The sequence below is a fragment of the Magallana gigas genome, chromosome 4 (genome assembly GCF_963853765.1).
Source record: "Magallana gigas chromosome 4, xbMagGiga1.1, whole genome shotgun sequence".
In the NCBI taxonomy this organism is placed as follows: domain Eukaryota; kingdom Metazoa; phylum Mollusca; class Bivalvia; order Ostreida; family Ostreidae; genus Magallana; species Magallana gigas.
Window position 1 is genome coordinate 26,709,951 of NC_088856.1, and position 24,192 is coordinate 26,734,142.

The following is a 24,192-nucleotide window of genomic DNA, read 5'->3' on the forward strand; positions in this document are numbered from 1 at the left end:
TATAAGAAATCAAGTTAATTTTGTTAAATCAACATTTAAAAATCAGTTAATGAAAAAATATCAAAGTTTGTGTTTAAGATTATCTAACATTGAAAGAAAGAGGAATTTAGCTGACTTAGGGTTTGAATACATATATAGCTTTTAAAATGCTTGAGACAAAGAATATATATATATATATATATGCATTCCGATGATTCAAGTTGTCTCCCGCATCGATCTTCTCTACTAAACATACTGGTGACGTCATCAATGTTAATTATACGTAATACAGAGAAATCGAAGATATATTCAGTTAGAAGAGTTTCAAGTGACATTTTACGCCCCTGGTTTTCATAATTTGGACAAGAGATGAAGTTAAAAATCGCAGATTTATTGAGTAAAAAATGTCATCATGCTGCTTATTGTGACATCTTTTTGAACAGTGGAAATCGCTGAGAGTTGCCTTATCATACCCGCGTGGTCATTTGTTCTTCTTCTATGTCTACATTGATTTCTGCATTATTTTCATCTTCAGTGTTTGTTTCAACTTCCGAAGTATGACATACATTTTCCCTTTGATCATTCTGCGATTCATCTTTACCAACATTCTTAAAATTGTCGTAGGGACATTCAGTTTTATCCTTTGGCTTTAGATAATCACCATCTTCCTTTGTAGTTGCATCAGTAGGTCTAGCGTAGTAGGGCCGATTTTCATTATATTCAATAATTTCAATATATGGCGAAGCATCGTCTGGATTTTTTTGAAAGGCCTTTCCCTGATACATATTGCTTTCGATAATGCTTGCGTATGTTTGTTCATAAAAATTATTATTGGATTCAATTTTTCTGCGATAACAAATACGGACGACAATTACAATGCCTATGATTGCAATAAAGGCAATGCTGGCCGAAGATGCTATTCCAATTAAGACCCCACTGGTTCCTAAAGGGAAAATCAAGTTATAGTTTTAAGATAATGCAATTTTTGCGTCTGATATAATCTTGACGTTCGAAAAAGTTAGATCATTTGAAAGAATTTTGTACCCGCTCAATATCACAAGTTATTCACTTTCCTTGGCTTTGATCTGTCATCACTGTGTCTGATATTTATGCAAGTGCTAATATGTGATTTTTGTCAACTGTATGTAGTGCAGGTTTCCACAAATATCAATGTTCAAACTTATTACTGTAGGATCTCACATGTCTGGTGTTGTTGTATACTTTCTTAGCAATGGTCTATCATATGGAAATATGACTTGATAGTTACAACTAGTTTACCTTAGATTGGTGTCAAAAAGCTTCAATGATTCTGGTTCTCTCCTAATTATTTGACACAGTATTCTTATACAGTATACTAAGTTCTTACAACAGTCCCTACGAATTTAGTTTTCAAAATTCATTTTGGAGCATGAGAACCATTTTTTCAGATAATATGCTTCATGTCAACAAGGATGTTGCAACGGTAAAGATTCCTTGGTTTTAATTATTTTGTTTTTCTGGTAAAACATTCAATCAAACGTCAAAAGTTGTATGCATCTGCACAAAACACGTTATTTAAGTAATGAATTCTTAGGTAAATTGTTTGCTTTAGTGTTTGAACATGTACATTTTCAATATTGTTTTTGTTATATGTGTGGTGGTTGAAGTAACACGCAGTGTACGATAAAAGTGAAGCAGCATACTTTCATACCTGAGGGACAAGGATGAGTATTGCATACTCGTTTTTCATTTTCATATCCTGGCCCTCTGCAAATGTTCGATTTGTTGTAATAAACCGATAAAGCACATGTCCTCGATCGACCACGAAACTGATATCCTTGGTCACAAGTAGCACTGCATTCTGTCCAGTTCTCAAACTCAAATGGGGTCCACGAACCATATTCTAAGTTCATATAAGATTTAAATTTGTTAATTTATGGATAAAGTTTTAGCGCAATTATACAGTCGTTATTGTTAAAAAAACACATCATAATTCAGCTTTATCGGTATGGGACGTTTTACCCAAAGTTTTATTTATTACAATGTGGAGAGGTTCTAGAAACTGAATCATATGTCCAGTATGATACATTTCAATTGATGTTTGGGCATAACAATACCTGTTTTATTCGTTAATGCCACGTTTTGCTCCAATATGTGCGACATTTATTTACAGTTTGTGTTGCAATAAATTGATCAATTGCACGGCTATAAGCTCTACTGTTCGTAATAAGCTTTTTGTGTATTTTTCTAAAATGATAATTAATCTAGAAAATGTTGCGACACCAGTCTGATTTAAACCAGTCCCTTCTCCTTATACTCGTCAGGCTCTAACAGGCATCAATAGGAGGCCGTATTCAGATGACCTTTACTTTTGACCAATCAGGGAATGGCTTTAGAAAATATATTGGAACTCTTCCAAATGATATCGAAAAAAAATTTCATACTTGTTTTCCGTGTTACCTCCAGTTTTAAAGAGTTACTCATTCTCTAATAAAACAGATAAAATGCATGTATTTGGCTGGTTGGGGTAATTTTAATATTGTATGAAAATGTAGAGGTCGTGTGAAGATGACCTTTTATCGAAACCTATTAGACTCTGACAAGTGTAAGGAGATGGGGTGGTTTTATTCAGACTACTGCTATACTAAAGCTACCTGACATTTAAAAAAACGGCTTATCTAAAACATGTGCACTGTGACCTTTGAAATAATCAACACAGGATTTGATAAATACGCTTTATCCTCAATATATTAAAAAGAATTTTTTCAAGGTCGCAACCCTTTTCATAAAATACAATATTAGATGAGCTTTTTGTCAAATTTTGTATTCCAACACAAGTATTTTCAAGTATTATTGAATATTTTTGTAAATTCTACTCGTTACCATTTTAAAAACAAAAAGAAATAGCACATGTAGTATGGTACGAGTATCATACTACACTATATATATTATACTAATATATATTTCATTTTGTTAGATTTTTCATCGAGATAATATAAAGACGTTTAATTAACAAAATTATCCATATATTTAGCACATATTTTTTATTGCACGCCTTAACCGTGTTGTGCATTCAATATTCGAAAGAAGACCTCAAACGAGAACAGAGGACAAAATGTTTAAACGACCCTGTAAAAAAACCGATACTTTAATGCTACTGAATGAATGAAATATAAAACACGTAAAAGTTCAGTCTTTAATTTATTGCAATTAATTATAAATGAAAATTGTCATGGCATTTTTGCGCTTATAGACAACAAAAGGTTATAGTTAACAAACAAAAAGAGTAATTGTAGTACGGAAGCGTATTAGGGTCGCAGCAGTATTTTTTAAGGCGTCGAGCTAATGCTCGGCAGCCTTCTAGCGATCGTCTGGATTGGCAATCGTCCAAAAATTCATGCACTGCACCGCCTTTTTAATGCGCATAAAAAAATAAGTTCCTTGAAGTATTAAACGTATTACAAGATTTGTATTCCTTTTATTCAACTAAATTGTGTAAAAAAAAAAACAACTTTGCCTCCCTGGTTATTGACAACTCATTGCATTAATTTAAATTTGCTTAATCAAGAAATGGCGGATGAATACAATAAGGTGCAATGTAAACATTCATTCGGCACACCTCGGCAGATTCGTACCTCATCATTTGATGTAGGATACCGGAATCGGCCGAGGTGCGCCGAATGGTAAACATTCACTAAAATATTATTTAAGTTTATCGCTTACATTTTGATTGGAGACTGTGCCCGATAGAAATAGAATTTGATATGTAAATGTATTTGTTATCGGGCATGGTCTCCAAAATAATTGTTAGCGATAAACTTATCTAGAGATTTTGTTGCAATTTAATAAACACGATAATGCAGTTGGTTTGGTCGAGCATTTTAGATAGCACGTGTTGTGGATTTGTTTGTAAACAACCATAGCATAGGTAATCTTGTTTCAAACGGGAATTGAAATAAATAAAAGTATGTTTTATTTTTATAATTAGGGACACACTGTTAATGTATTTAAATTATGAGCCTGTGAAATGTGCAAAGACTTTTTAAAGCAGAAAGAAAATAATAATTTTTTTTAAACTTTCAAATTTCTTCGATTTTTGTAACCATGATGAGTTATTGTATTATAAACTCATCACTACCTATTTTATAACGAAATATACTGATTATTGTTTTTGAAACAGCACAAAACGTAATTCATTTGATAAACGACTATATATAAGTACAGAAATTCAAATTATTGATATCATTCTATATAAAAGAAAATGTCAGTTCGACGCCTTTGTGGCCGTTCCGGCCTTTGATTTTTAATTTGTTATAACAGATTAGTAATTTGTTATAACAGATTATTAATTTGTTATAACAGATTATTAATTTGTTATAACAGATTAATAATTTGTTATAACAGATTAATAATTTGTTATAACAGATTATCAATTTGTTATAACAAATTATTAGTAATTTGTTATAACAGATTAATAATTTGTTATAACAGATTATCAATTTGTTTAAACAAATATCAATTTGTTATAACAGATTAATAATTTGTTATAACAGATTAGTAATTTGTTATAACAGATTAATAATTTGTTATTATTGATATGTTATATTCAAATATCAAATTACTAATTTGTTATAACAAATTGATAATCTGTTATAACAAATTACTAATTTGTTATAACAAATTACTAATCTGTTATAACAAATTAATAAGTTGATATAACAAATTGATAATCTGTTAAAACAAATTACTAATCTGTTATAACAAAATAATAATTTGTAATAACAAATTAATAATCTGTTATATCAAATTACTAATTTGTTATAACAATATACTAATCTGTTATAACAAATTAATAAAAAATTCTGCTGCGGCCCTAATACGCTTCCGTACTGTAGCGTTTGAAAATTTTTATAGAAAAGGAAATTAAATGTGGCCATTTGCAACGCAATTGATAACTATACGAGGGTCAATAAAAAAATACGAAGACTTTTGCCATAGCTAAGTTATTTAACGTCATATAACTACTAAATTTAGTAGACATAATTAAACAATTGGTTCCAATAATTTGAAATAAAAAAGAGTTAATATATTCCTTTATATCTAAGAATTATTTAGAATTTAATCCTGCAAAAATGAGTCAAACTTAGTGTTTTGTCAACAATAAACCACATTCTGTTGAAAGTAACATCTCCATAAACTGGGCTTAAAACCAAATCATATTGAAACCTAAAATTAAAAATTGTCATGATATTCTATTTACCAAATAATGACGGGATAAATAGATTTGTTGAACAGATATCAGTAACTAAAGACATATAGTCGTCCTTAAAATTGACTAAAAACGTTGACATCGCCGGACATCACGGCGCAACGAAAAGTATAAACAGTATGGAGTTAACTCTTAAAAAGTCGATAAAAACTGTGAAAATGCTCAATGGTGGTAAAAATAAATAAAAAAATTATTTTCACATTTGTGTTTAAGTCTTACACATTTTGTGGGGGTTGTGGTACCTGTATTTTGGACATCAAACAGAACGAAAGAGGGTAGATTATCTGTAAATATTTTGTCAAAAGAATAAACAACGTCATCTGACATTTAGGGATTTTCTTAATGTAAACGAAGAGATATGCGGTAAAAAATAAAAAATAAAAAACGTCGAGGAACAAACTTATGATTTTCGTACAAATGTGAACAAATTAGACGTCAAGTGATATATTACCGATTAAAATTGTATGGTGAAAAGCACAACAGACTAAGCTTGATATAAAGATTGGATATTTCTGTTAGCTGTACGTGCGTCACCTTGACGTCGTGTTTTCAACGAGACCATGCGCCCTGGTGACAAAACATGTTGGTTTTAAAATCAAGTAACTAAAATACCTTTTCATCAAATGGAATGAAACTTCGCATATCAATAAAATAAGTGTTGTTGCCTAACGTAATTTGTTAGTTATGACTTTTATGAAAAATTTATAATAGACAGCCCAATTGTCTTCGTATTTTTTGATTGACCCTCGTAAATACCTTACGTGACGTTCCAATCACCAAAGTAGTCATATTACTAAGGTTATTTTAAAAAAAAAATAACATCAACGATCAACTACAAATATTCACTTTGATATGAACTTGCATGTAGTTAAACACGTGATCATCTCTTCTGAAGCCAGAACAACTTGATTTGATTCCTTACCAACCACGTTCATATTACTATGAACGTTTTAACATTGTATTTTTCCTAATGTTTCAGATTGATAAAATTAAATACATGTAGTTAAATAGCTAAAAATTGTAAACATCAAAGTGCTTTAATTTAAAATATATATTTATTCCGTTCGATGATCATAGTGGTGTCATAAATATTAATTACATCAAAAAGTTCACATATAAATGGACCAGTTTGCTAGGTTTATAAAAGAAATATATTTGCAAATGTGAAATGAATATCAAATTAATGCGATTTAAGAACAAAAGAGTTAGGCATATGATATAAATATTTATGGCTAAAGCTTATAACTGAAACACTTTCTACAGTAGCCAACGTAAAAATAAACGTAGTGATGATTAAAGTGTTACAACAATGCTATTCTGACACTTACTTAAACAATCCCTGATATTGCATTTTTGTTCTTCACTGTCGGTTGCTTCTCCTACACAAGGATTCCCTCCGTCTGACGGTGGGGGGTCGGTGCATGTTCGAAACCTCTTTCGATTCTTGATACCACCACCACAACTTTTACTGCAGTTACTCCAATCTCCGAATGAATCAAAAGAGCTCCAAAACCCATGAACTATATAATTGTAATTACATGAGAATAGGTATAGTTTAGTATGCTTTTTTTGGGGGGGGGGGGGGGGGTTCATACTAATTCTAGAAATATCAATTTTAAAATAACTTACCAGTACATTTAACGATAGGACAAAGTCTGGATGAAAGAGAAAAAGTAGTATGTTTTAATTCAAATACGATTAGCTGTTATGTACATGAAACAACCTGTCATAAAACAACAAATTAATATATCTAAGGTGGTTGACTTTAGTTTTCATCGCGCATGTGTTTGTGCAATCCAGTAAAAGAATTTTAAAAAAAAAAAAAACTTTTTTAAAATACCATTTATGATATTAAACAAAATACAGGCAAAATGCTTATTTTAAAAGATTTTTAAAGAAAAGTTTTATCTTTTTTTCTGATGTTCAATTGTTGAGCGTTGTCTTTTTGCTTTTATGACGTTACGATTAAAAAAGCTTTCTTTGAGAAGTAATAAAAACAGTTAAATGTGTACGTCTTCACATTTTTTACGCACAAATATGCTATTCTCAGGGTTAATTTTTTAATTTTTTTTAATTTCCATTGTACCAATCAGCATTTATAATACTCCAAATACATGTATATGGGGTATTTTGGTATATTTTTATATATTGAAATGATCCCCACAATATACCAGACGGTAGAATATAGAATGTTTTACATGTAAGGTAGACATGCATATGTACATCATAATATTAATCACAAATAACAATTCAAGAAAAAAGACTATTATGAAAAAATGACAATAAAAAACCGTCAACCATCTCAAAAATCCATAAAACGAAATACGGATTTAAAGCAGAGCAACATGGACCTCCAAAAAGATAGAGGTAGGATCAGGTGCTTAGGAGAAGTAAGCATTCTCTGCTGACCGGATTAATATATTAAATTATAGATTTTTTAAATCTGTATTAAAGTGCAGAAAATGGCAATATCCTATATTCATATAGCAAATGTACCTGTATTTTTTATATTACCCTTAAAACATCCAGACAGTAGATTTTCTTAGCAAACTTCACAAATATACTATAGTATGAATAAATTAGATATGATATTTTACACAAAAAACCAATTTGGCTTCATCAAAATAGAGGTATTCATGTTTTAATTAAAACACCTAGAAAACAAAAACACTCTAATAAAACTTATTTTATTTCAGATTTTCTTTACTTCCCTTCAAATATACTTACGAATATGGTAAGTCACATCGAAAAAACTTGACAAAAGTCGAAAGCACTGATGCATTGTTAATGAGCACAGATAAATTAAACCCAAAGCAATCTGAAAATAGTAAATTCATAAACAAATATTGTTTAAACTCAAGATATATTATTCACATGATAGAACATTGGTTGTTATCCTAGTTATTATTCATTGTCAATGTAAACAATGGAAACTGAAATTATATATATATATATATATATATATATATATATATATATATATATATATATAGAAAGAACGGTTTTAAATGGACATTGTATGATGATGAATGTATTACAATTACTCTCCCGGCATATTCAATAATGACCACTGAGGGTTAATTTTCTGTTCTTACTGTTTAAATAAATACTGGTTGAAAATAGAGCATTGGAACTTAATTAACTTATTACAAATCTTGTAACGTCTTTTTGAAAATTTAGATTTCGTACATGTCTTATTTGTCTGTCGAACAGTAAACTAGCATATACTTACCAGAGATAGATGTAAACAGAGATATATTTTCTTTTGGTGGTATCACACATCTTATTTCATCTTCGCTAATTCTCTCACTGCTAGTTTGCAGTTCGGTTCCATATCCTGTATATACGCATTCATATAGACCATGGAACTGAGGTAGGTTTTCCAGCGCCAGAGAGATCTGATTTTACCATCAATATGTTTTTAAGATAAAAAGTATACCTATAATTTAGCATCTCAAGAAAATGCGTGCAAGGACTTGGAATTTACTCAGTCTTTGTGTTTTCATTTAAAGTTTTTATATAAATCAAACCAACCACAGAGAATTGTCCTTTCCTATCTGTTTGTCTGTCTGTATGTTCGTTTGTTTGTCCGTCCGTCTGTCTGTGTTATAACAAAAAATCTGTACGTTAGAGTAAAATTCAAGATCTTTTTTTTCCAAGCATGCATTTACATATAAAACAAGCGCTGTAGAAAATGAATGACATAACAAGCACGTTATAATTTGTTTTGCAAGATCTTTGAAAGATCTTATCTCTTCCTTTGTACCAACATTTACCGTATGTGGACGTGTTGATAAATCGCTTGTTTGTTTTATAAACGACACTGTTTGGCATGTGGTTACTGATATATTGCTTTTAGTCACATCATCCACAAAGAAACAACTGGCAAAAAAGAACATGATAAATAAAGTTAAATACTACATGTTGTGCAAATCTAATTTTAACGTGACTGACATTTGATCACATTTAAATGCCTTTATATCTCAGGACTTTAATTATCTAATGATAATTTGTCACAGCATTGGAATTTTCAATATCTGTTGAAATTATCAGTCAATATTAAATCAATACACGTGTAATTTTCATCAAAGATAATGAAGCCTCTTAAAGAAGTATATTGAATATTTATCAATTGCATCAGTGATTTTTAAAAACCAAAAAAATTCATTAATTTTATTTAATAATTGTTAACTTAATGTGTAATATTCTACCATGATAGTAATTAATATTATCATCATAAATACTAAATTTCATTTATTCGTCCTTCTCTGCCATCAATATTTGTAATGTTTATAAAATATCACCTGTTTGGTTGAAAGCTCCAACCACAGAAAGGATGACGCAAGCAATTGTCACATGCTTCATACTGATCGCACATTTCTACCTCCACTTTGATGAGCTATATATTAATCAAATATTGAAAAATAACAATTGTTTGATCAATTAAGACAGGTATTAAGTAATTTGAAAGGTACAGGTACTTTATAACCAAGTTTTTACCGATTCTATGAATTGTAAATACTATAAATGTGCATGTTTTTGTTTACTTATATAGAGCGCGTCGGTGACCGAAGCAAGCTCTAAGAACCAGTGTGCGCGGGAAAAAGAAAGAACTAAACCTATAGATTTATCAAACAATATATTTGTCTGCGTCCCATAATGCTCTCTAATGTTTTCACCAAAGCTGGCCGACATCTAACTCGTAATTTACGGTGTCTTGAGGTTTGAAGACACGTTCTGAGTACTGCACAAGCTTTGGCAAGACCCAAGAGATTTATTACATGCTTCCATACCTTCGTATTGAGTCGAGATATGTAAAAAATGACAAAAAAGATCATGGATGACGTCACAGTGCTCTCGCGCTATATTTCTCGCGATAAACTAGAGGTGGATCAAGCATCTGTAATATGCGTTTACTAGCAATTTAAGTATAGACTGCGGTACCTTCCTCAGATGATGTGTTTATTCTTTTATTTTTTTGATAGAGAGATTAAATATATACTAGTAAGAATTTTAAGCTAATTTTGCATGCATGTTTAGTAAAGTTACTGAAGTAAAGTAGGGAAGATAAAAACAAATAGGTCATTTAGAACCAAATAACAGATAACAAAAAAAAATTAACAGTTGAAAAATCTATACAGATATTGCATATTGTCAAACCATTAAATTGGAAAATGGGAAATTACACACCTACAAACTGGGACCGGGGCACGGATACAACGTATGTAATAATAAGAATGCAAATATAAACAAATGAAAAAAATATGAACCAGAAAGAAGAAAATAAAATGCAGATAACAACAATGTACCCCCCAGAAATAACACTGTATTTATTGTTAAAAGTTTTGACCAAATCAAACACAAATTACGTTTTGACAGTCTGATCAATTCTCTCCAAAAGTAAAAAAACGGTAAAAACCGGTTTTAGGTGGAAGCAAATCTATGTATTTTGTAAGAATTTTTTTTAAGCTTTGAAATCTCCCTCCCTCTCTCTCTCTTTCTCTCCCTTCCTCTCTCTCTCTCAAATTCTTCTCATAGTTGATAACTAAATAAAATGACAATGATATGCAAGGTATGTGTAAATTTTGCTGGCTGCGCTCGGCACAACGGTAGCACCGTAAAACATATTAGAAGTTACCTTTATTCTGTAATATGGTGGATTCAAGGTCGTTACATAGATATAGAATTCTAATTATTTATTTTCCTGTCAGTAAAGAAATGCCTTTTCATGAATATTGATGAAGGAAGCAAAAATCTACCTCATTGCGCAGGTCCGCAGAAAATAAGATGGCCGTTATTGTTTGCTGAATTGCATAATTATCTGTCACGATTTTGTATATGCTTAACAGTTGTTGATTTGAAGTATATTCATGTATTATGAGTGTAATACTTTTTTCATTCGCTATACCCGTACTTTTGCAATTTTGATTAGGATAACACTCACGGAAACTAAAAAAATCCCTTCGGGAAAAACACGTTCGTCATTGTTACAGGGTTGTATACATGTGCGTCTCTTATTGCTCTCACGCTTGTGGATTTTTTTTCTTTTGTTCGTACACGTATTTAGGGCCAATTTACGCTTTACTCAGAAAAATATAGTATCATTTCCTATGAAACCATAACAATTATGAAGTTTTTGACCCTCCATCCTTTTTTTTGTATATTAGTTTAAAGCTGACATGAATTCATAAATAACCTTTATTTCCCTTTTATCTCCGACTACCGCCATATTGGTTGTCGATTTCTATTGTTCTGCTCATCGCTACCCATCCCCCTATATAAGGCTGAGAGCACTATTCATGCTTCACCGCATTCAGGTATTTCATACACCCGAACACGTTACCTTGGACGAAATGATTTTTGAACAAAAATAATATGACAACCACTGCACTGGCAAGGAATATCCAATAAACGACGAAACAAGACAGACTGAAATCCAGGCACAGATACTTGAAAAATTCATTGATAATTGTAGACAGTTTTCCTGTGTACGTAATAACATCGCACATGCGCAAACCACACACTGTAGCAGATCGAGCGATGTCAATGATCGCATGGATTTTAGAAACGGGGCGTTTTTGGTGGAATGGATGGAAACGATGTTACGTTGTAACTTTCTTGGGTTTACTATCATTTAGCTACTGTGTTGGATGTAGTGCCGCCGGGGTTTTCAAAAAGATGCAGACTTTATGCACTCTGTATGAACGACACACTTGTTTGATGTGCATGCGAAGTTAGGCAGCACTGTCTGTGCAAAATAAAACGGATACCTTGGAAATTCTGTCAAAGAATATATATATTTTGTATTTCATTTATTGTTTATTACAAACATTTTAATACAATGTGTAGTTCATGCATTTAAAAGTCCGTGCAACCTGAATGCCCCAATCGTGAAGCAATAAACCGTAACTTTCTCAACCGGTATATATACCCCAGTAGCAGTAGAGGAGCTTTCGAAACTAATATGGCGAACAAATGCTTTTATGAATTCATGTCAGCTTAAAAATTAGCCGTCGATACCACGTGATAGATTGTTATTCAAAAGGAGGCATTACTTTCCTGGCAGGAAAATAAATATTTTTTATTGTTTAAAAGTTGATATCTTTGTTACGTGATCGAATTTAGCATAATAATGACCATCCTTAAGGTCAAGATCCAGTAAATGATTCCACGCTGCCTTTTTGGTGCTTAAAACCATTATGACGTCATAATTGATTTGATGAATCTTTTTCCGTATTTTACGGCTGTAAAGGAATTATGTAGAAAATAAATCCATATTTTGATCTTTTATATTTAATCACGGAAAAAGTAATCCCGGTACCTATATTCAATTTGACATCACTTTAAAGAGGAGGTCAAGAGCTTGTTTAATTCCGTTTTTGGAGAAAGTGTAGGCATTCTAGATATATTTCATTAGTCAAAAATGGACAAAACTCCGAAATTTGTTCCTCAATTCCTTCATATTTCATTGAAAATGACAGTTTAAAACATGATTTTTCATCGTGTCTACCAAAAATATAAGCCACGGTACACCCTATGAAACAAAGATATTGTTATGAAGTATCATTAAAAGAATTTATATCTTGAATTTCATAAACCTGTAGACACATTTCATTTACTAGATCTTGACCTTAAGGTAACTTTTATAAGTAATGAAACACATACATTTCCCCCGTCATTGAAAATTGACGCAAATTATAGCGTGTATAGCTTTAAAAGATTCAAAAACTAATAAAGCAACATCTCTCCAAAAAATACATAAAAAACAATCTAACAAACAGTAACAAAAACAAGACCAAAAACAAAATTATAAAAAACAAAAAAAAAACAAAACCATGCGCTATTCTCATTTTCAGCATTTTAGGTCACCTGAGACTGGTCATACCGAAAATTAGAGAATATCAATTGTTCCTGTCGTTAGCCATTGTTAATGCTTTATATATTTAGTTTACTGGCTTAGTATTTATATATTAGATCCGAAACTTTAAAGATGCTTAGTGTTGTTTTATTCAATGCTTTATATATATATATATATATATATATATATATATATATATATATATATATATATATATATATATATATATATATATAACACAGTTTATTTAGTAGATATTCGGTAACACTATGAGTTAAAGTACTTCAGTGTTTAGTTTAGATTATCCAGTGATATTACCTTTTTGGGGGTTAAAAGTAATAAATATTTCTTGTCAAAAAACGTGATATTTAAAATTGGCAATCCGACATCTAAATTTACTGTTTCGTATTCTTCTGCTTGCGATTCAGTTTGAATTCTGATCTGAAATTAAGCAATTGATTATATTACTTCGTGGTTTATACAACACTCGTTTGATTTTTTTCAAAATTGCCGAAAAAAACCTAAATAATGTTATATAATTGTAATATTTAATTTTAACATAAACTTTTAGATATATTATGAACTAGTATTTATATAAATAGTTTAAAAAATAAACTCTAAAATATATGTATGTCGAGAATTTTCCAGAAACCTGAAATATTTTAAAAGCATTTGAACACGATCAAAATATCGACAATTTTTTTTCCCCAATCTTTAAAGTATATGGCAAGAATAATATCGTCAATGTGTTTTTCTTTTCAGCGTTGCATAGATGATTGTTAGTTTATAGGTATCAATTTCACTTTTTACAACTAATTATAATAACTCATTTTCAGCTGCCCTTTTTGTAATTGATTTGATCGCGTTATTTGTTTTCACAATTAAATGGTATAATCACATAGTCTTATTCTATTTTTGACGGATAGAATACAGATGCAGATTATCGGATTTGTAGACAGATAGTGCAGGTAAAAAATACATTTTCTTTACAAAATTGTGTTTTAGTTATTATAAGTGCAGTTCTTGTCAAAAGTATGCTTTGTGTAGGCGCCTACGCTTCGCGGTTATTTCGATACAGTTACATGTATAGTCATACGCATATTGCCATTTGCATTGACAGAGTTAATAATATGTTGAATTGATTAATTATATTTAGCATTTTTAAGCCTTCAATACTGTGGAGTAAAATCTCATCAAACGTCTGAATTACTTTGTGTAAGACTTGTGACGTATTAAAAAATGTCTTTTTTTCTCAAACATGTATATATTAAGAGGTTTTACCTTTTTCAGTTCTCCAGATTGCGTTGCAATTAATGCAACGGTGTCCCCTTTGTAAGTTACAGCCACAGTTAGGGAAGAAGCTGTAATATTTAGTTTGATCGCATCAAAAGATCCGATCGGTAGTAGAGTATTGATAGGATTATTAAAATCAAACTCCCCACAGTAATCATTTCCGATTGAAGTATTCTGAAACATATAAAAGCTAAGTATAAAAAAAACCATATAGAACCACCACCAATATCTTATCTAATTTCTGTTAAATCATTTTTGTAGTGGGTTATATGTGTAGATGCTTTCATTTCTGTTTGTTCAGAAAAAAGGGAACGTAACACACGACTTTATAATTTATGTTCCATATTTTTTATCAGTTACCTTTGATAGAAATTGTGTTTCCTCACACAAAATAGTTTTATTCATTTTGTACAGAAAAATTCATCAATGTCACCCATGTCAAATATTAAATTATTTAATCTTTCAGTTTTCATAGCATTAAATTATATCCATTTGTATTGTTTACTTTCTTTTTTGTTTGCATGTTATCTTTAAATTTTGTTAAATTACAAATTATGCAAATCTGCCTCCTTTCACTCAGAGCTATCACAAAAAAGTGAAATTAAATAAATATACTAACTTCAACCTCAAATTACGGAAGCGTATTAGCGCCATGTTGTAATTTTTTTCTTTAAAGTCCAACTTAAAAGTTGGAATTTCCAACTTTAATCTTGGAAATTCCAACTTTTAACTTTGGAGTTATCAAATTCTGAACCATATTATTTTTTTATGGAATAAAAACCTTAAAAAAGACGTAATTTTATGATGCAGCGATGTCACGTTCAGGTCATGTTATAAACATTCATGTCTTATTTATTATTCAACGAAATTTAATAATTGTTTTTTTATTTTGAATTAAAATTTTGATTGAGATAATTCTTATGTACCATTTTGTACATTACAGCACCCATAAGAAGTGCAGTGCATTGAGTAACATTACTTTTGGATCAACTCGTGTAACATATAAAACAGTTTTCAATATGTGCATATACATGTATGTATAGCCATTTAATAAGTAAAATTCCCTCTATTTGTTACGGAAATTAATTATTGTAATTCGCAACTCTATAAAAACTGCAAGGACTAAAATCTATACGAATTCGTCGAAATCTTCGAAACCTAAAAATGCTACAGGTATCACGAAATATCATGATGATGTTCGACTGAAATGCCTATATAAGACGATTTGGCAATTCTTTGATTAGTTAATTGAAATATAAACAGAAAAATGCTTTCTTTGATAATTCATGCGGGTTATGAAGGTAGAAATCATTAACAAAAAATGTACATAACACACTAACGCGTTATTTGATTTAATTATGTATTTTTCTGCAATGTCGCTACCTTCATATACCGAGTGAATCTCGAACGAAAGCATTTGATTGTTTGCATATACATATGTAATTGGCTCTAAGCTTTCACATATCATCATGAAGTTAAATTCATTACTTACTAGAATTATATCCGAGTGATCGGCTACACGGTATGGAACTAGTGTTAAGCAAAAAAATTTATCACGTGTAAGTAGTTTTTTTTTTCTCTGCTCATTGTTCAATTAAGGACGTTGTTTAATCAGGGTTTGAGTTCTCAAATTCGAATTGTTATAAAGTTCAATATCATTAGTAGAATTTGTTCTAAACAAAAAGTATTTATGGAATGAATTATTTTTGACATAACATTCGATATTTTTACTATCTCATCAAATTAGGCTCAATCAAAATTTTGACTTTTACCAAAACAGAGGAAATTTGGACTAAATTTCTGAGATTTTGGTTTTCACTGAAATATTTTATGTAGTACTATAATATTTAAAGATAAATTAAAGATTGTATTTGTAAGTGAACAAAATTTTTCATATTTTCTGTTGGTTTTATCTCGCATTTTCATTTAGATAATCGTATGGCACACACTACAACAAAATTGAAAAATGCTTAAAAACTATAAAAGACACCGTATCTTAAAATTTTGATCATTGACCTCATAAAAAATTTATGCCAGCAGAGTTAGGTCAATATACTTAGTTTGATACTATAAAGAACAAGTGCACTTAAGCTATAGAGAATTGGCCCTTTATCAGTGCCGTTTTTATGTAGAAAATATCAACAAATTGCTTTTTTTCTCGTAATAGTTAAGCACTGATGGATACTTCCGATTTATATGCACGCTTAAATTCACCAAAATTAGCATACAGTTTAAAAAATTGAGGATTTTAAATGCCTATTAATAATCTAAATCCGGAAAAATCGAACCGAACCTACTTGAATTGTGTCTATTTAAATCAGAGGGAGGAGAAATTTAAATCAACATTGTTAAGTTGGTGGATCGATTGGCGCGTTTGCTGAATTATACTTTATGCATTAGTAGTATTTTACGTCTAAAAAAATCGAATAAAGCTTTGAAGTTGCATATTACCATAGTGATCAAACTAACATTCCTGATCATACAAAGTTGATGGAAAGCGATGTTTTACAGTGAGCACATTTGACAAACATCTACCTGGATAGAACCCACGTGATTGTTTGAAATAATTTATTCCATGCGTGGGTTCAAACATGGGTCACGCAGGTTATAGCTTTCGCTTGCTATAGGAAAAACCTTGAAATTTTCATACGTTTTTGATTTTTTAGGTACCAGCCTAATGTAGTACAAACTTCTTACTTTCACAGGAGCTTTCTAAATGTATAATGCGTATTTTGTGTTTTCCACAAGTTTGTACTGTTAGGCTGACAGTAAACAAAGTCTTTGAAATGAATGCCCGTCCTCGATTTACTATACAAAATTACGAATGTCGGATGACCCCTCCTATGTTGTAAAGCTTCGTGCTTTTTATATGCAATTAGTTCAGCGCTAAAACTTGTTAATTTTTATGGAATAGCATAAATAAGCAAGCTTTGACCTTTTTCTCAACAAATGATTGTAGAATACACACTAATGACCTTCTTTCATATTTTAACAGATTTTTAAATCTTGAATTTAATTTTGTAGCTGCGCAGTTTAAAATGATTAAAAATGCATTGTTCTGCCCTTGTATGCAAAATTGCATACAAAACAATATGGTGAACGTCATATTTATTGCTTTTGTATCTTTTGACAACAGTTTTAGAAAGTTTTGGAAACAAGCCAGTTCAAGAAATGTTTACATTTTTCTTCTCTAATGGAAAAGACGACCTTACATCCCCCTAAAATTCAAAAGATTACGAAGCAAAGAATTGCAAGCTCTGTAGCTCGCTTTTATCTCAACGAATGACAAATTTTCGTTGCCTGTAAAAAATGTCTTACTAAAGCAGTGTAAACATTTAAATCGGAAAAATAATTTTAGACCAAAATCGTGACCATGTCCCTTTAACGCACTATAAAAATATGTGCAGGGCCCAGTCGAAATGATACATGTTAAACAGTGCGACATTTAAGTCCGGACATGACAAAGTCCGGGCTTTTAGCTACCATTTCCATTGGACATAGCTTACTTTTGTTTATATATCTTGGTGGGACATTTTCCTTTGATCCTATCATGTCAGCATGAATGTACATATTGCTCTAGTTTTCTTGTAATTGTCTCTCAAATATCAAAATCCCATGGGATTTTGGTGGGATTTTTCATCCCATCTCAAACCCCACTAAAATCCCATGGGAGAAAAAAATCTTTGTGGGATATAAACTCCCGTGGGATTTTTTCTCCCATCATTGGTGTTTATAGGATAAATAATCCTCTAAAAGGCTTTTATAGGATTTAAAATCCTATGAATCACCATGTTGGGATATTTTATCCCAGAGGATAAAAAGTCCTCTAAATATATCATCTTGATTGATTGTATGTTGGGGTTAACTAAACACTTATGATTCAATTGTCTGATCATATAGTCTAGTAAAAGCAATATTCAAACAACCAATGTATTAATTTATTAGATAATGTCATTATATCCATCTAATGAATTACACGTGCTAAATTATATGTACCATCAATAACATATTCTTCTTGAAATGACTTAATAGAGCTTATAACAATAAGATCTAACAAATTCTGAGAAAATAAATACCAAGAATTACCAATTCTATTGAATATTAATAAAAGTATTTCTGTTTATGTAAACCCACAAACTCTTATGATTCAATTGTCTGATCATATAGTCTAGTAAAAGCAATACTAGTATTCAAAAAACCAATGTATTAATTTATTAGATAATGTCATTATATCCATCTAATGAATTACATGTGCTAAATTATATGTACTATCGATAACATATTCTTCTTGAAATGACTTAATAGAGCTTATAACAATAAGATTTAACAAATTCTGAGAAAATAAATACCAAAAATTACCAATTCTATTGAATATTAATGAAAATACTTCTGTTTATGTAAACCCATAAACTCTTACTTTTCACTGCTGCAAGGAGACTCATTTTTGTTTAAAATTTTGATTGATTGATATGATTTGATTTGATACTGTACATCAGGTGAACCGGCATGACCCAAGGAACAAGAAAATATATGATTAATGGGCGGGGATCTCGACTATTTTCAAGATATTTGGGCACTTCCTGTTCAAAGGGGGGGGGGGGGGAGGGGGGTCATGACCACCCTTGGGGCCCATGACCTATATACTATTTGATGCTCCTTGACACAAGGAACAAGAATATATTTAGTTTAGGGGTGGGGATCTCAACCATTTTTGAGATATTTGGGCACTTCCTGTTCAATGGGGGTCAGGAAAACCCCCAGGGCCCATAACCTACATACCATTTGATGCCCCTTAACACAAATGACAAGAATATAAGTAGTCTGGGGTTGGGGATCTCATAGGAATTTAATGAGATATTTGAATTAGGGCACTTCCTGTGTCAGGGGTAGACGGAACCACCCCCATATGGCCATAACCTACCGGTATATACCATATGATGCCCCATTACACAAGGAACAAGAATATTTATGGTTTAAGGGTGAGGAGTCACGGTTTTTCAAATATTAAGTAATTTCCCATTAACCTGGGGGTTGGGGAATATATATAGTCCCCAGAGATCATATCTATAATGTACCATGTATTGACCATAATTAACACTCAATATATTTAGCATTTGAAAAATCCATGTCAATATCTTTAACGGTTTTCAAGTTATAACCATTTACAATATAGTGTATAATTTTTCCCTAAGGATTCAATGTTAGACCCCACCCCTATTTGACCCCCCAAAACTATGGTTGCCCAACCCCAATTTAAAAACAATAAATTCAAAATTTAAAACAGGGTATGCAGGCCTATCACATCCTTGAGTTGTGTACAACTCTGTTCAACCATCTCTGAGAAACGCGATGGACAAGTTCAAAGGCAAGAAAGAAGAAAAAGAAGAAACCGCTTTCAAAAACAATGTCTCCAAACTTCTTTTGGGAGACTTAATTACAAAAGGTACAATGTAAACAATTATTTTTATATGCATACAGAAGGAGAGTTCATAAATACTCCCTCTTCGGTTACATGTGTAGAATGGCCACCACTTGAGTAAAATTTGGCCTACCCAGAAAGTTGGAATTTCCTATCCTGATGACAATTTATAGGCTTAAGTTAATTACTGAGATAAGCGATAAAAACAGTTTTTATCAATTTAATCATTAAATTTATAAATCTGCAGTGAAGTTGCTCTCTGGTTTTATGAAATAACATTAAGAAACCTGACTAATTATAAATACCCATTTTTTTTTTATAAGAATATGTCTCTTTCAAATGTAGTAATTACATGTAAACAAATGTAGTTATCATAGTATCAACCTTAAAAACCCAAGTGTATGTATCCTGTGCAAAAGTGATATTTAAGATGTTTTTACATTAGTTAAAAAATCATCTCTCTTCTTTTATTACGCATATACATGTATGATATGTAAAGGTACACTTGACCTTCAAATAACATCTAGCTACTATATTTATGGTACTTCTATTGAATCGAACAAGAATCAACATATTTTTACCCTTTTATTGTATATATGCGTCAAAAATGTAGAAATACATGTAAAAATTGAACATTTTTCATGAAATTCTTATCCATCTCCAGCTACCCTGGTGTGTTTGAATTTTATTTAAATTAAAGGTAGGCATATCATACTTGCAGGTCCTACTGTTTTAGCATGCATATGGTTTATCAAAAGGAGACTAGAAACCAGAATAGATAAGATATTCACTAAATATGATTGTTAAACTTCCATTTTCATGAAAAAAAAAAAACACATGCAGGATGGCATGTCTAGTTGTGAATAAAAATGCTACAAATCATCCATTTACCAAAAAAAGAGCAATTTCTGAGCATCAGTGATGATTATTTCAAATATGTGTAAGAAATGACCCTAGAAAATTGCCACAAATTTCATAATATTAGGTAAAATATTTCAAACTATAAATGCTTTTTATGACAATCAAAATAGGGGGAGTGTAATACATGTAAGAGTATTTCTAAGTGATTTGATGCTTTTATCATGGTAATATTATGTAGATGTATGTAGTACTGAATAAGGTTTCTTATTCAAGGAGGTTGAACAACAATTGATGTCTAAAAGATTAAGTTAATATGTTTTACTAAAGGAGAGCCCCATGAATCTGTGTTAAATAGAGGAGTGGGGAAATGGTAGGTTCACTTAAATGGCTATATTTTTCTTAGACCTCAATGGAATTGGCAATATGATGCATATTTTTTCTCAGAATTGCATAAGCTTTCTAATTTCATCTTTTCATAGAATTTTAGTGTAAGTTAAAGAGAGCAAGTCACACAGTTTTGGATAATAATGAGAGTAACTCCCTCCTAAATGATTATTTTTTTTAAAATGAAATATGTTTAAAGATATTAATTGTTCCTCTTGAGTTGAGAATTGTAACTCATTTTTAAAGAAGTGTTCATCCCACGGGTACCTAAGGAAGTTTTTGTCCCATGCTTTTCCTTTATGAAAAAGTAATTGTCCCATGCCTGTTAAATGAACTGGGTCCCATAATAGTGATAAATTTAAGGTTCTCAAAAATTATAGCTCGATCATACAGCCTCAAAACATTAGATTTGCTCATCTGATCGACTTATATTGGAATCATTATTATATGACTGACATTTATTAGTCAAGATTGTTTTAAAATATCTACTGAATGGCAGATCAGAAGCTGGAACCCATTAATTTCTTAAATAACATTTATTTATTATGCAGTTGTATTATGTTGGTCTCAGTGGTACTTTTATGGATATTGTGAGGTTATACTATAAACACTTAAATGTTTATTCAATAGTTATGTTTCATATTAAATTTTTCCTAATACTCTAATTTAAGCATATTTTATTGAGTAATCAAATGGATTAGGCAACAGGCAAAGCCTATATAAACCCTCTCCAAAATAAAAAGTCAAGAAGTGGTGTTATAAAATAATCATAGAATATAGTATAATATAGTATGTAGTATAATTTACCAGTTTACAGAGTGATATGTTATTGATATATTTGTATACAAAACAAAGGATAATTGGATAATAAATATTAAGCTTGACTTTTGTCATATGATGATAAATTAACTTGTTGTTTAGCATATACATGAACACATTCATTCCTACATTTATAAACCCATCACCTCATTCATTCATACCGACAGACAGACATAGAATATTAGTCCTAATACTCTGCTCAATGAGCTTAAATAAAGCTCTGAATACATACATGTATTTTTAACCAGTGAACCCTAATGTTCAACAACTCTCTCTCTCTCCCCTAATGAATGATTTCGGTTTGTTTCAAAGTTAATTAATATGAACATGATTATATATACCGGGTTTGTTTTCTTTCTCTCGATTCTCTGAAAATTTTTGGCCATAGGTTTTAAAGGATTAATTCTGATTTTTAACTTGCAGTTACCTACATGTAGTACTTAATTATTTCTGATCGACTTCTTCTATTCATTGACAAGATGTTTTAGTAACTAAAAGCCTTGTATTTATGTTACTCATTATTTACTGAAGTTGTTGTCTTTCTGGGCAGTCATATGGTATATCATGTACATGAATATTGTTGTTTGACAATACACTTATTAAAATGTACATGTAGTAGTGTAACAAGGACTATTCATAAAACCACAATGTCTATTCTAGATGATGTAGATATACTGGCAGCCTATGGAAATATGCCCCCATGTACTTCATGTATATATTAACTCATATCAGTAAACAGCAGTTAGAACATGAACTAAGATGGCAAATGGATATCCACATTAAATACTCCTAAATTAAGAACATAAAAACTATCAAAGGAAAATTCTTGCCTAGAAAATTATACATCTCAATGAACATTCCTAAACATATTGTTAGCTAGATCAACAATAGCACAATTTCGATGTGGGGTACTACCCCTGAAAATAGAGACTGCACCATTTCAGGGTGAACTTGTCTAGACTGAGTGCACATGAAAACTCTGTAGATGAAATACATGTAGAGGACACATTCCAATTTCTTCTGAAATGAACTTAGATTACAGTCTCAGAAGAAAACTTTTATTTTAAAAAGAAAAAGAAAAATTTTATACACATGTATAATTAATATTATTCGAAGAATATAAGTTGATATATGAGTTTACTTTGTAATAGGAGTAGTAAAATAATTTGACTATAACAATAGAAACGGTTCCTGACAAAAGTCTTCACTCCTAAGTTGATATATGAGTTTACTTTGTAATAGGAGTAGTAAAATAATTTGACTATAACAATAGAAACGGTTCCTAACAAAAGTCTTCACTCCCCCCCCCCACCCCCCCCCCCCCCCATGAGAGAATACAACAGTGCACAGTCTATAATAGACATGATGCCAGACTATATAATGTTTTTTAAAATGTTGCCAATTGTACTAATGACAAAATTAAAATATGGTTCTGTTCATATTACTTATAAATATTTCCTTAAAATGAAAACAATACAAGTATAGTAACAAAACTGTATTTAAACGTTATCAATTTAGATCAATGCATATAGTTTTAGGAATGCAATGATTTGTATTACATTGACTATATATGATAATATACTTTTTCAACATTTTATTACTTGCACATTCATTTCATTTATAATATCTTTTTAATAACTTTTAAATATTGTGTTGATGTCAAATACAAATAAGCTTTACATGTAGCATCAAAAGTCTTTGTTGTGTTCATTATGAATTCCTTATAGATAAGTCAACTGACCAAGGAGACACATTCTGTGTATACCTAATAACTATCCTATTGTCCTAAAGCATCTACAAATTTACATGGCAGTATCTACAGGTGTCAGTCTGTGTATATTAATTAGCACCCTATTGTTCTACAAAGAATGGAGATATACACGTGTAAGACACGTGCGAGCAGAAACCAGATTGAACAGAAACACGTGACACAGGTGAACTCGCTTGGGGCTAAAATTGGGTGAAGAAAATAAATAAGAACAAACATGTACTTACTGCTCATGATAACAAAATTATTCCCCTCGTTTTTCTTCACTCCACTTCCGAGTTTTGGAAACTGTGAACCAGTTTATCAAGTTGCATGATAAAATGGAAATTTGGCACATACAAGGAGTGAATTGTGAATCTTTAGATTAATTTTGGAGTGTTTTTCATCCAATTTTAAGGTTCTTATTTTTTTTTTACTGGAAGTTCAGAAGCGAGAAAGTTTTCACCGAACACTGTCTTATCATTAAGGTCTTCCGTCTCCACGAAACAAACACAGTTTTTATTACGTGAATGTTAACATTATTAACCAATTTTGTTAACTTTAATCGTTACTAGCAATATTAA

General features: G+C 30.8%; 1 protein-coding gene across 1 annotated transcript in view; it reads right to left on the minus strand.

Annotated features, from left to right (window-relative positions):
* The window catches only part of LOC109618319 (plexin-A2), a 32,876-nt gene continuing 8,684 nt past the window's right edge, over positions 1-24,192 (minus strand). The window contains exons 2-11 of the mRNA XM_066081804.1: positions 14,367-14,552; positions 13,404-13,526; positions 9,532-9,626; positions 9,004-9,109; positions 8,460-8,625; positions 7,955-8,045; positions 6,857-6,882; positions 6,556-6,747; positions 1,670-1,861; positions 1-922 (exon numbers count right to left, since the gene is read on the minus strand). Of these exons, the coding sequence (XP_065937876.1) occupies positions 447-922; positions 1,670-1,861; positions 6,556-6,747; positions 6,857-6,882; positions 7,955-8,045; positions 8,460-8,625; positions 9,004-9,109; positions 9,532-9,626; positions 13,404-13,526; positions 14,367-14,552 (1,653 nt within the window). The 3' untranslated portion in view covers positions 1-446. The remainder of the gene's footprint in view (positions 923-1,669; positions 1,862-6,555; positions 6,748-6,856; positions 6,883-7,954; positions 8,046-8,459; positions 8,626-9,003; positions 9,110-9,531; positions 9,627-13,403; positions 13,527-14,366; positions 14,553-24,192) is intronic.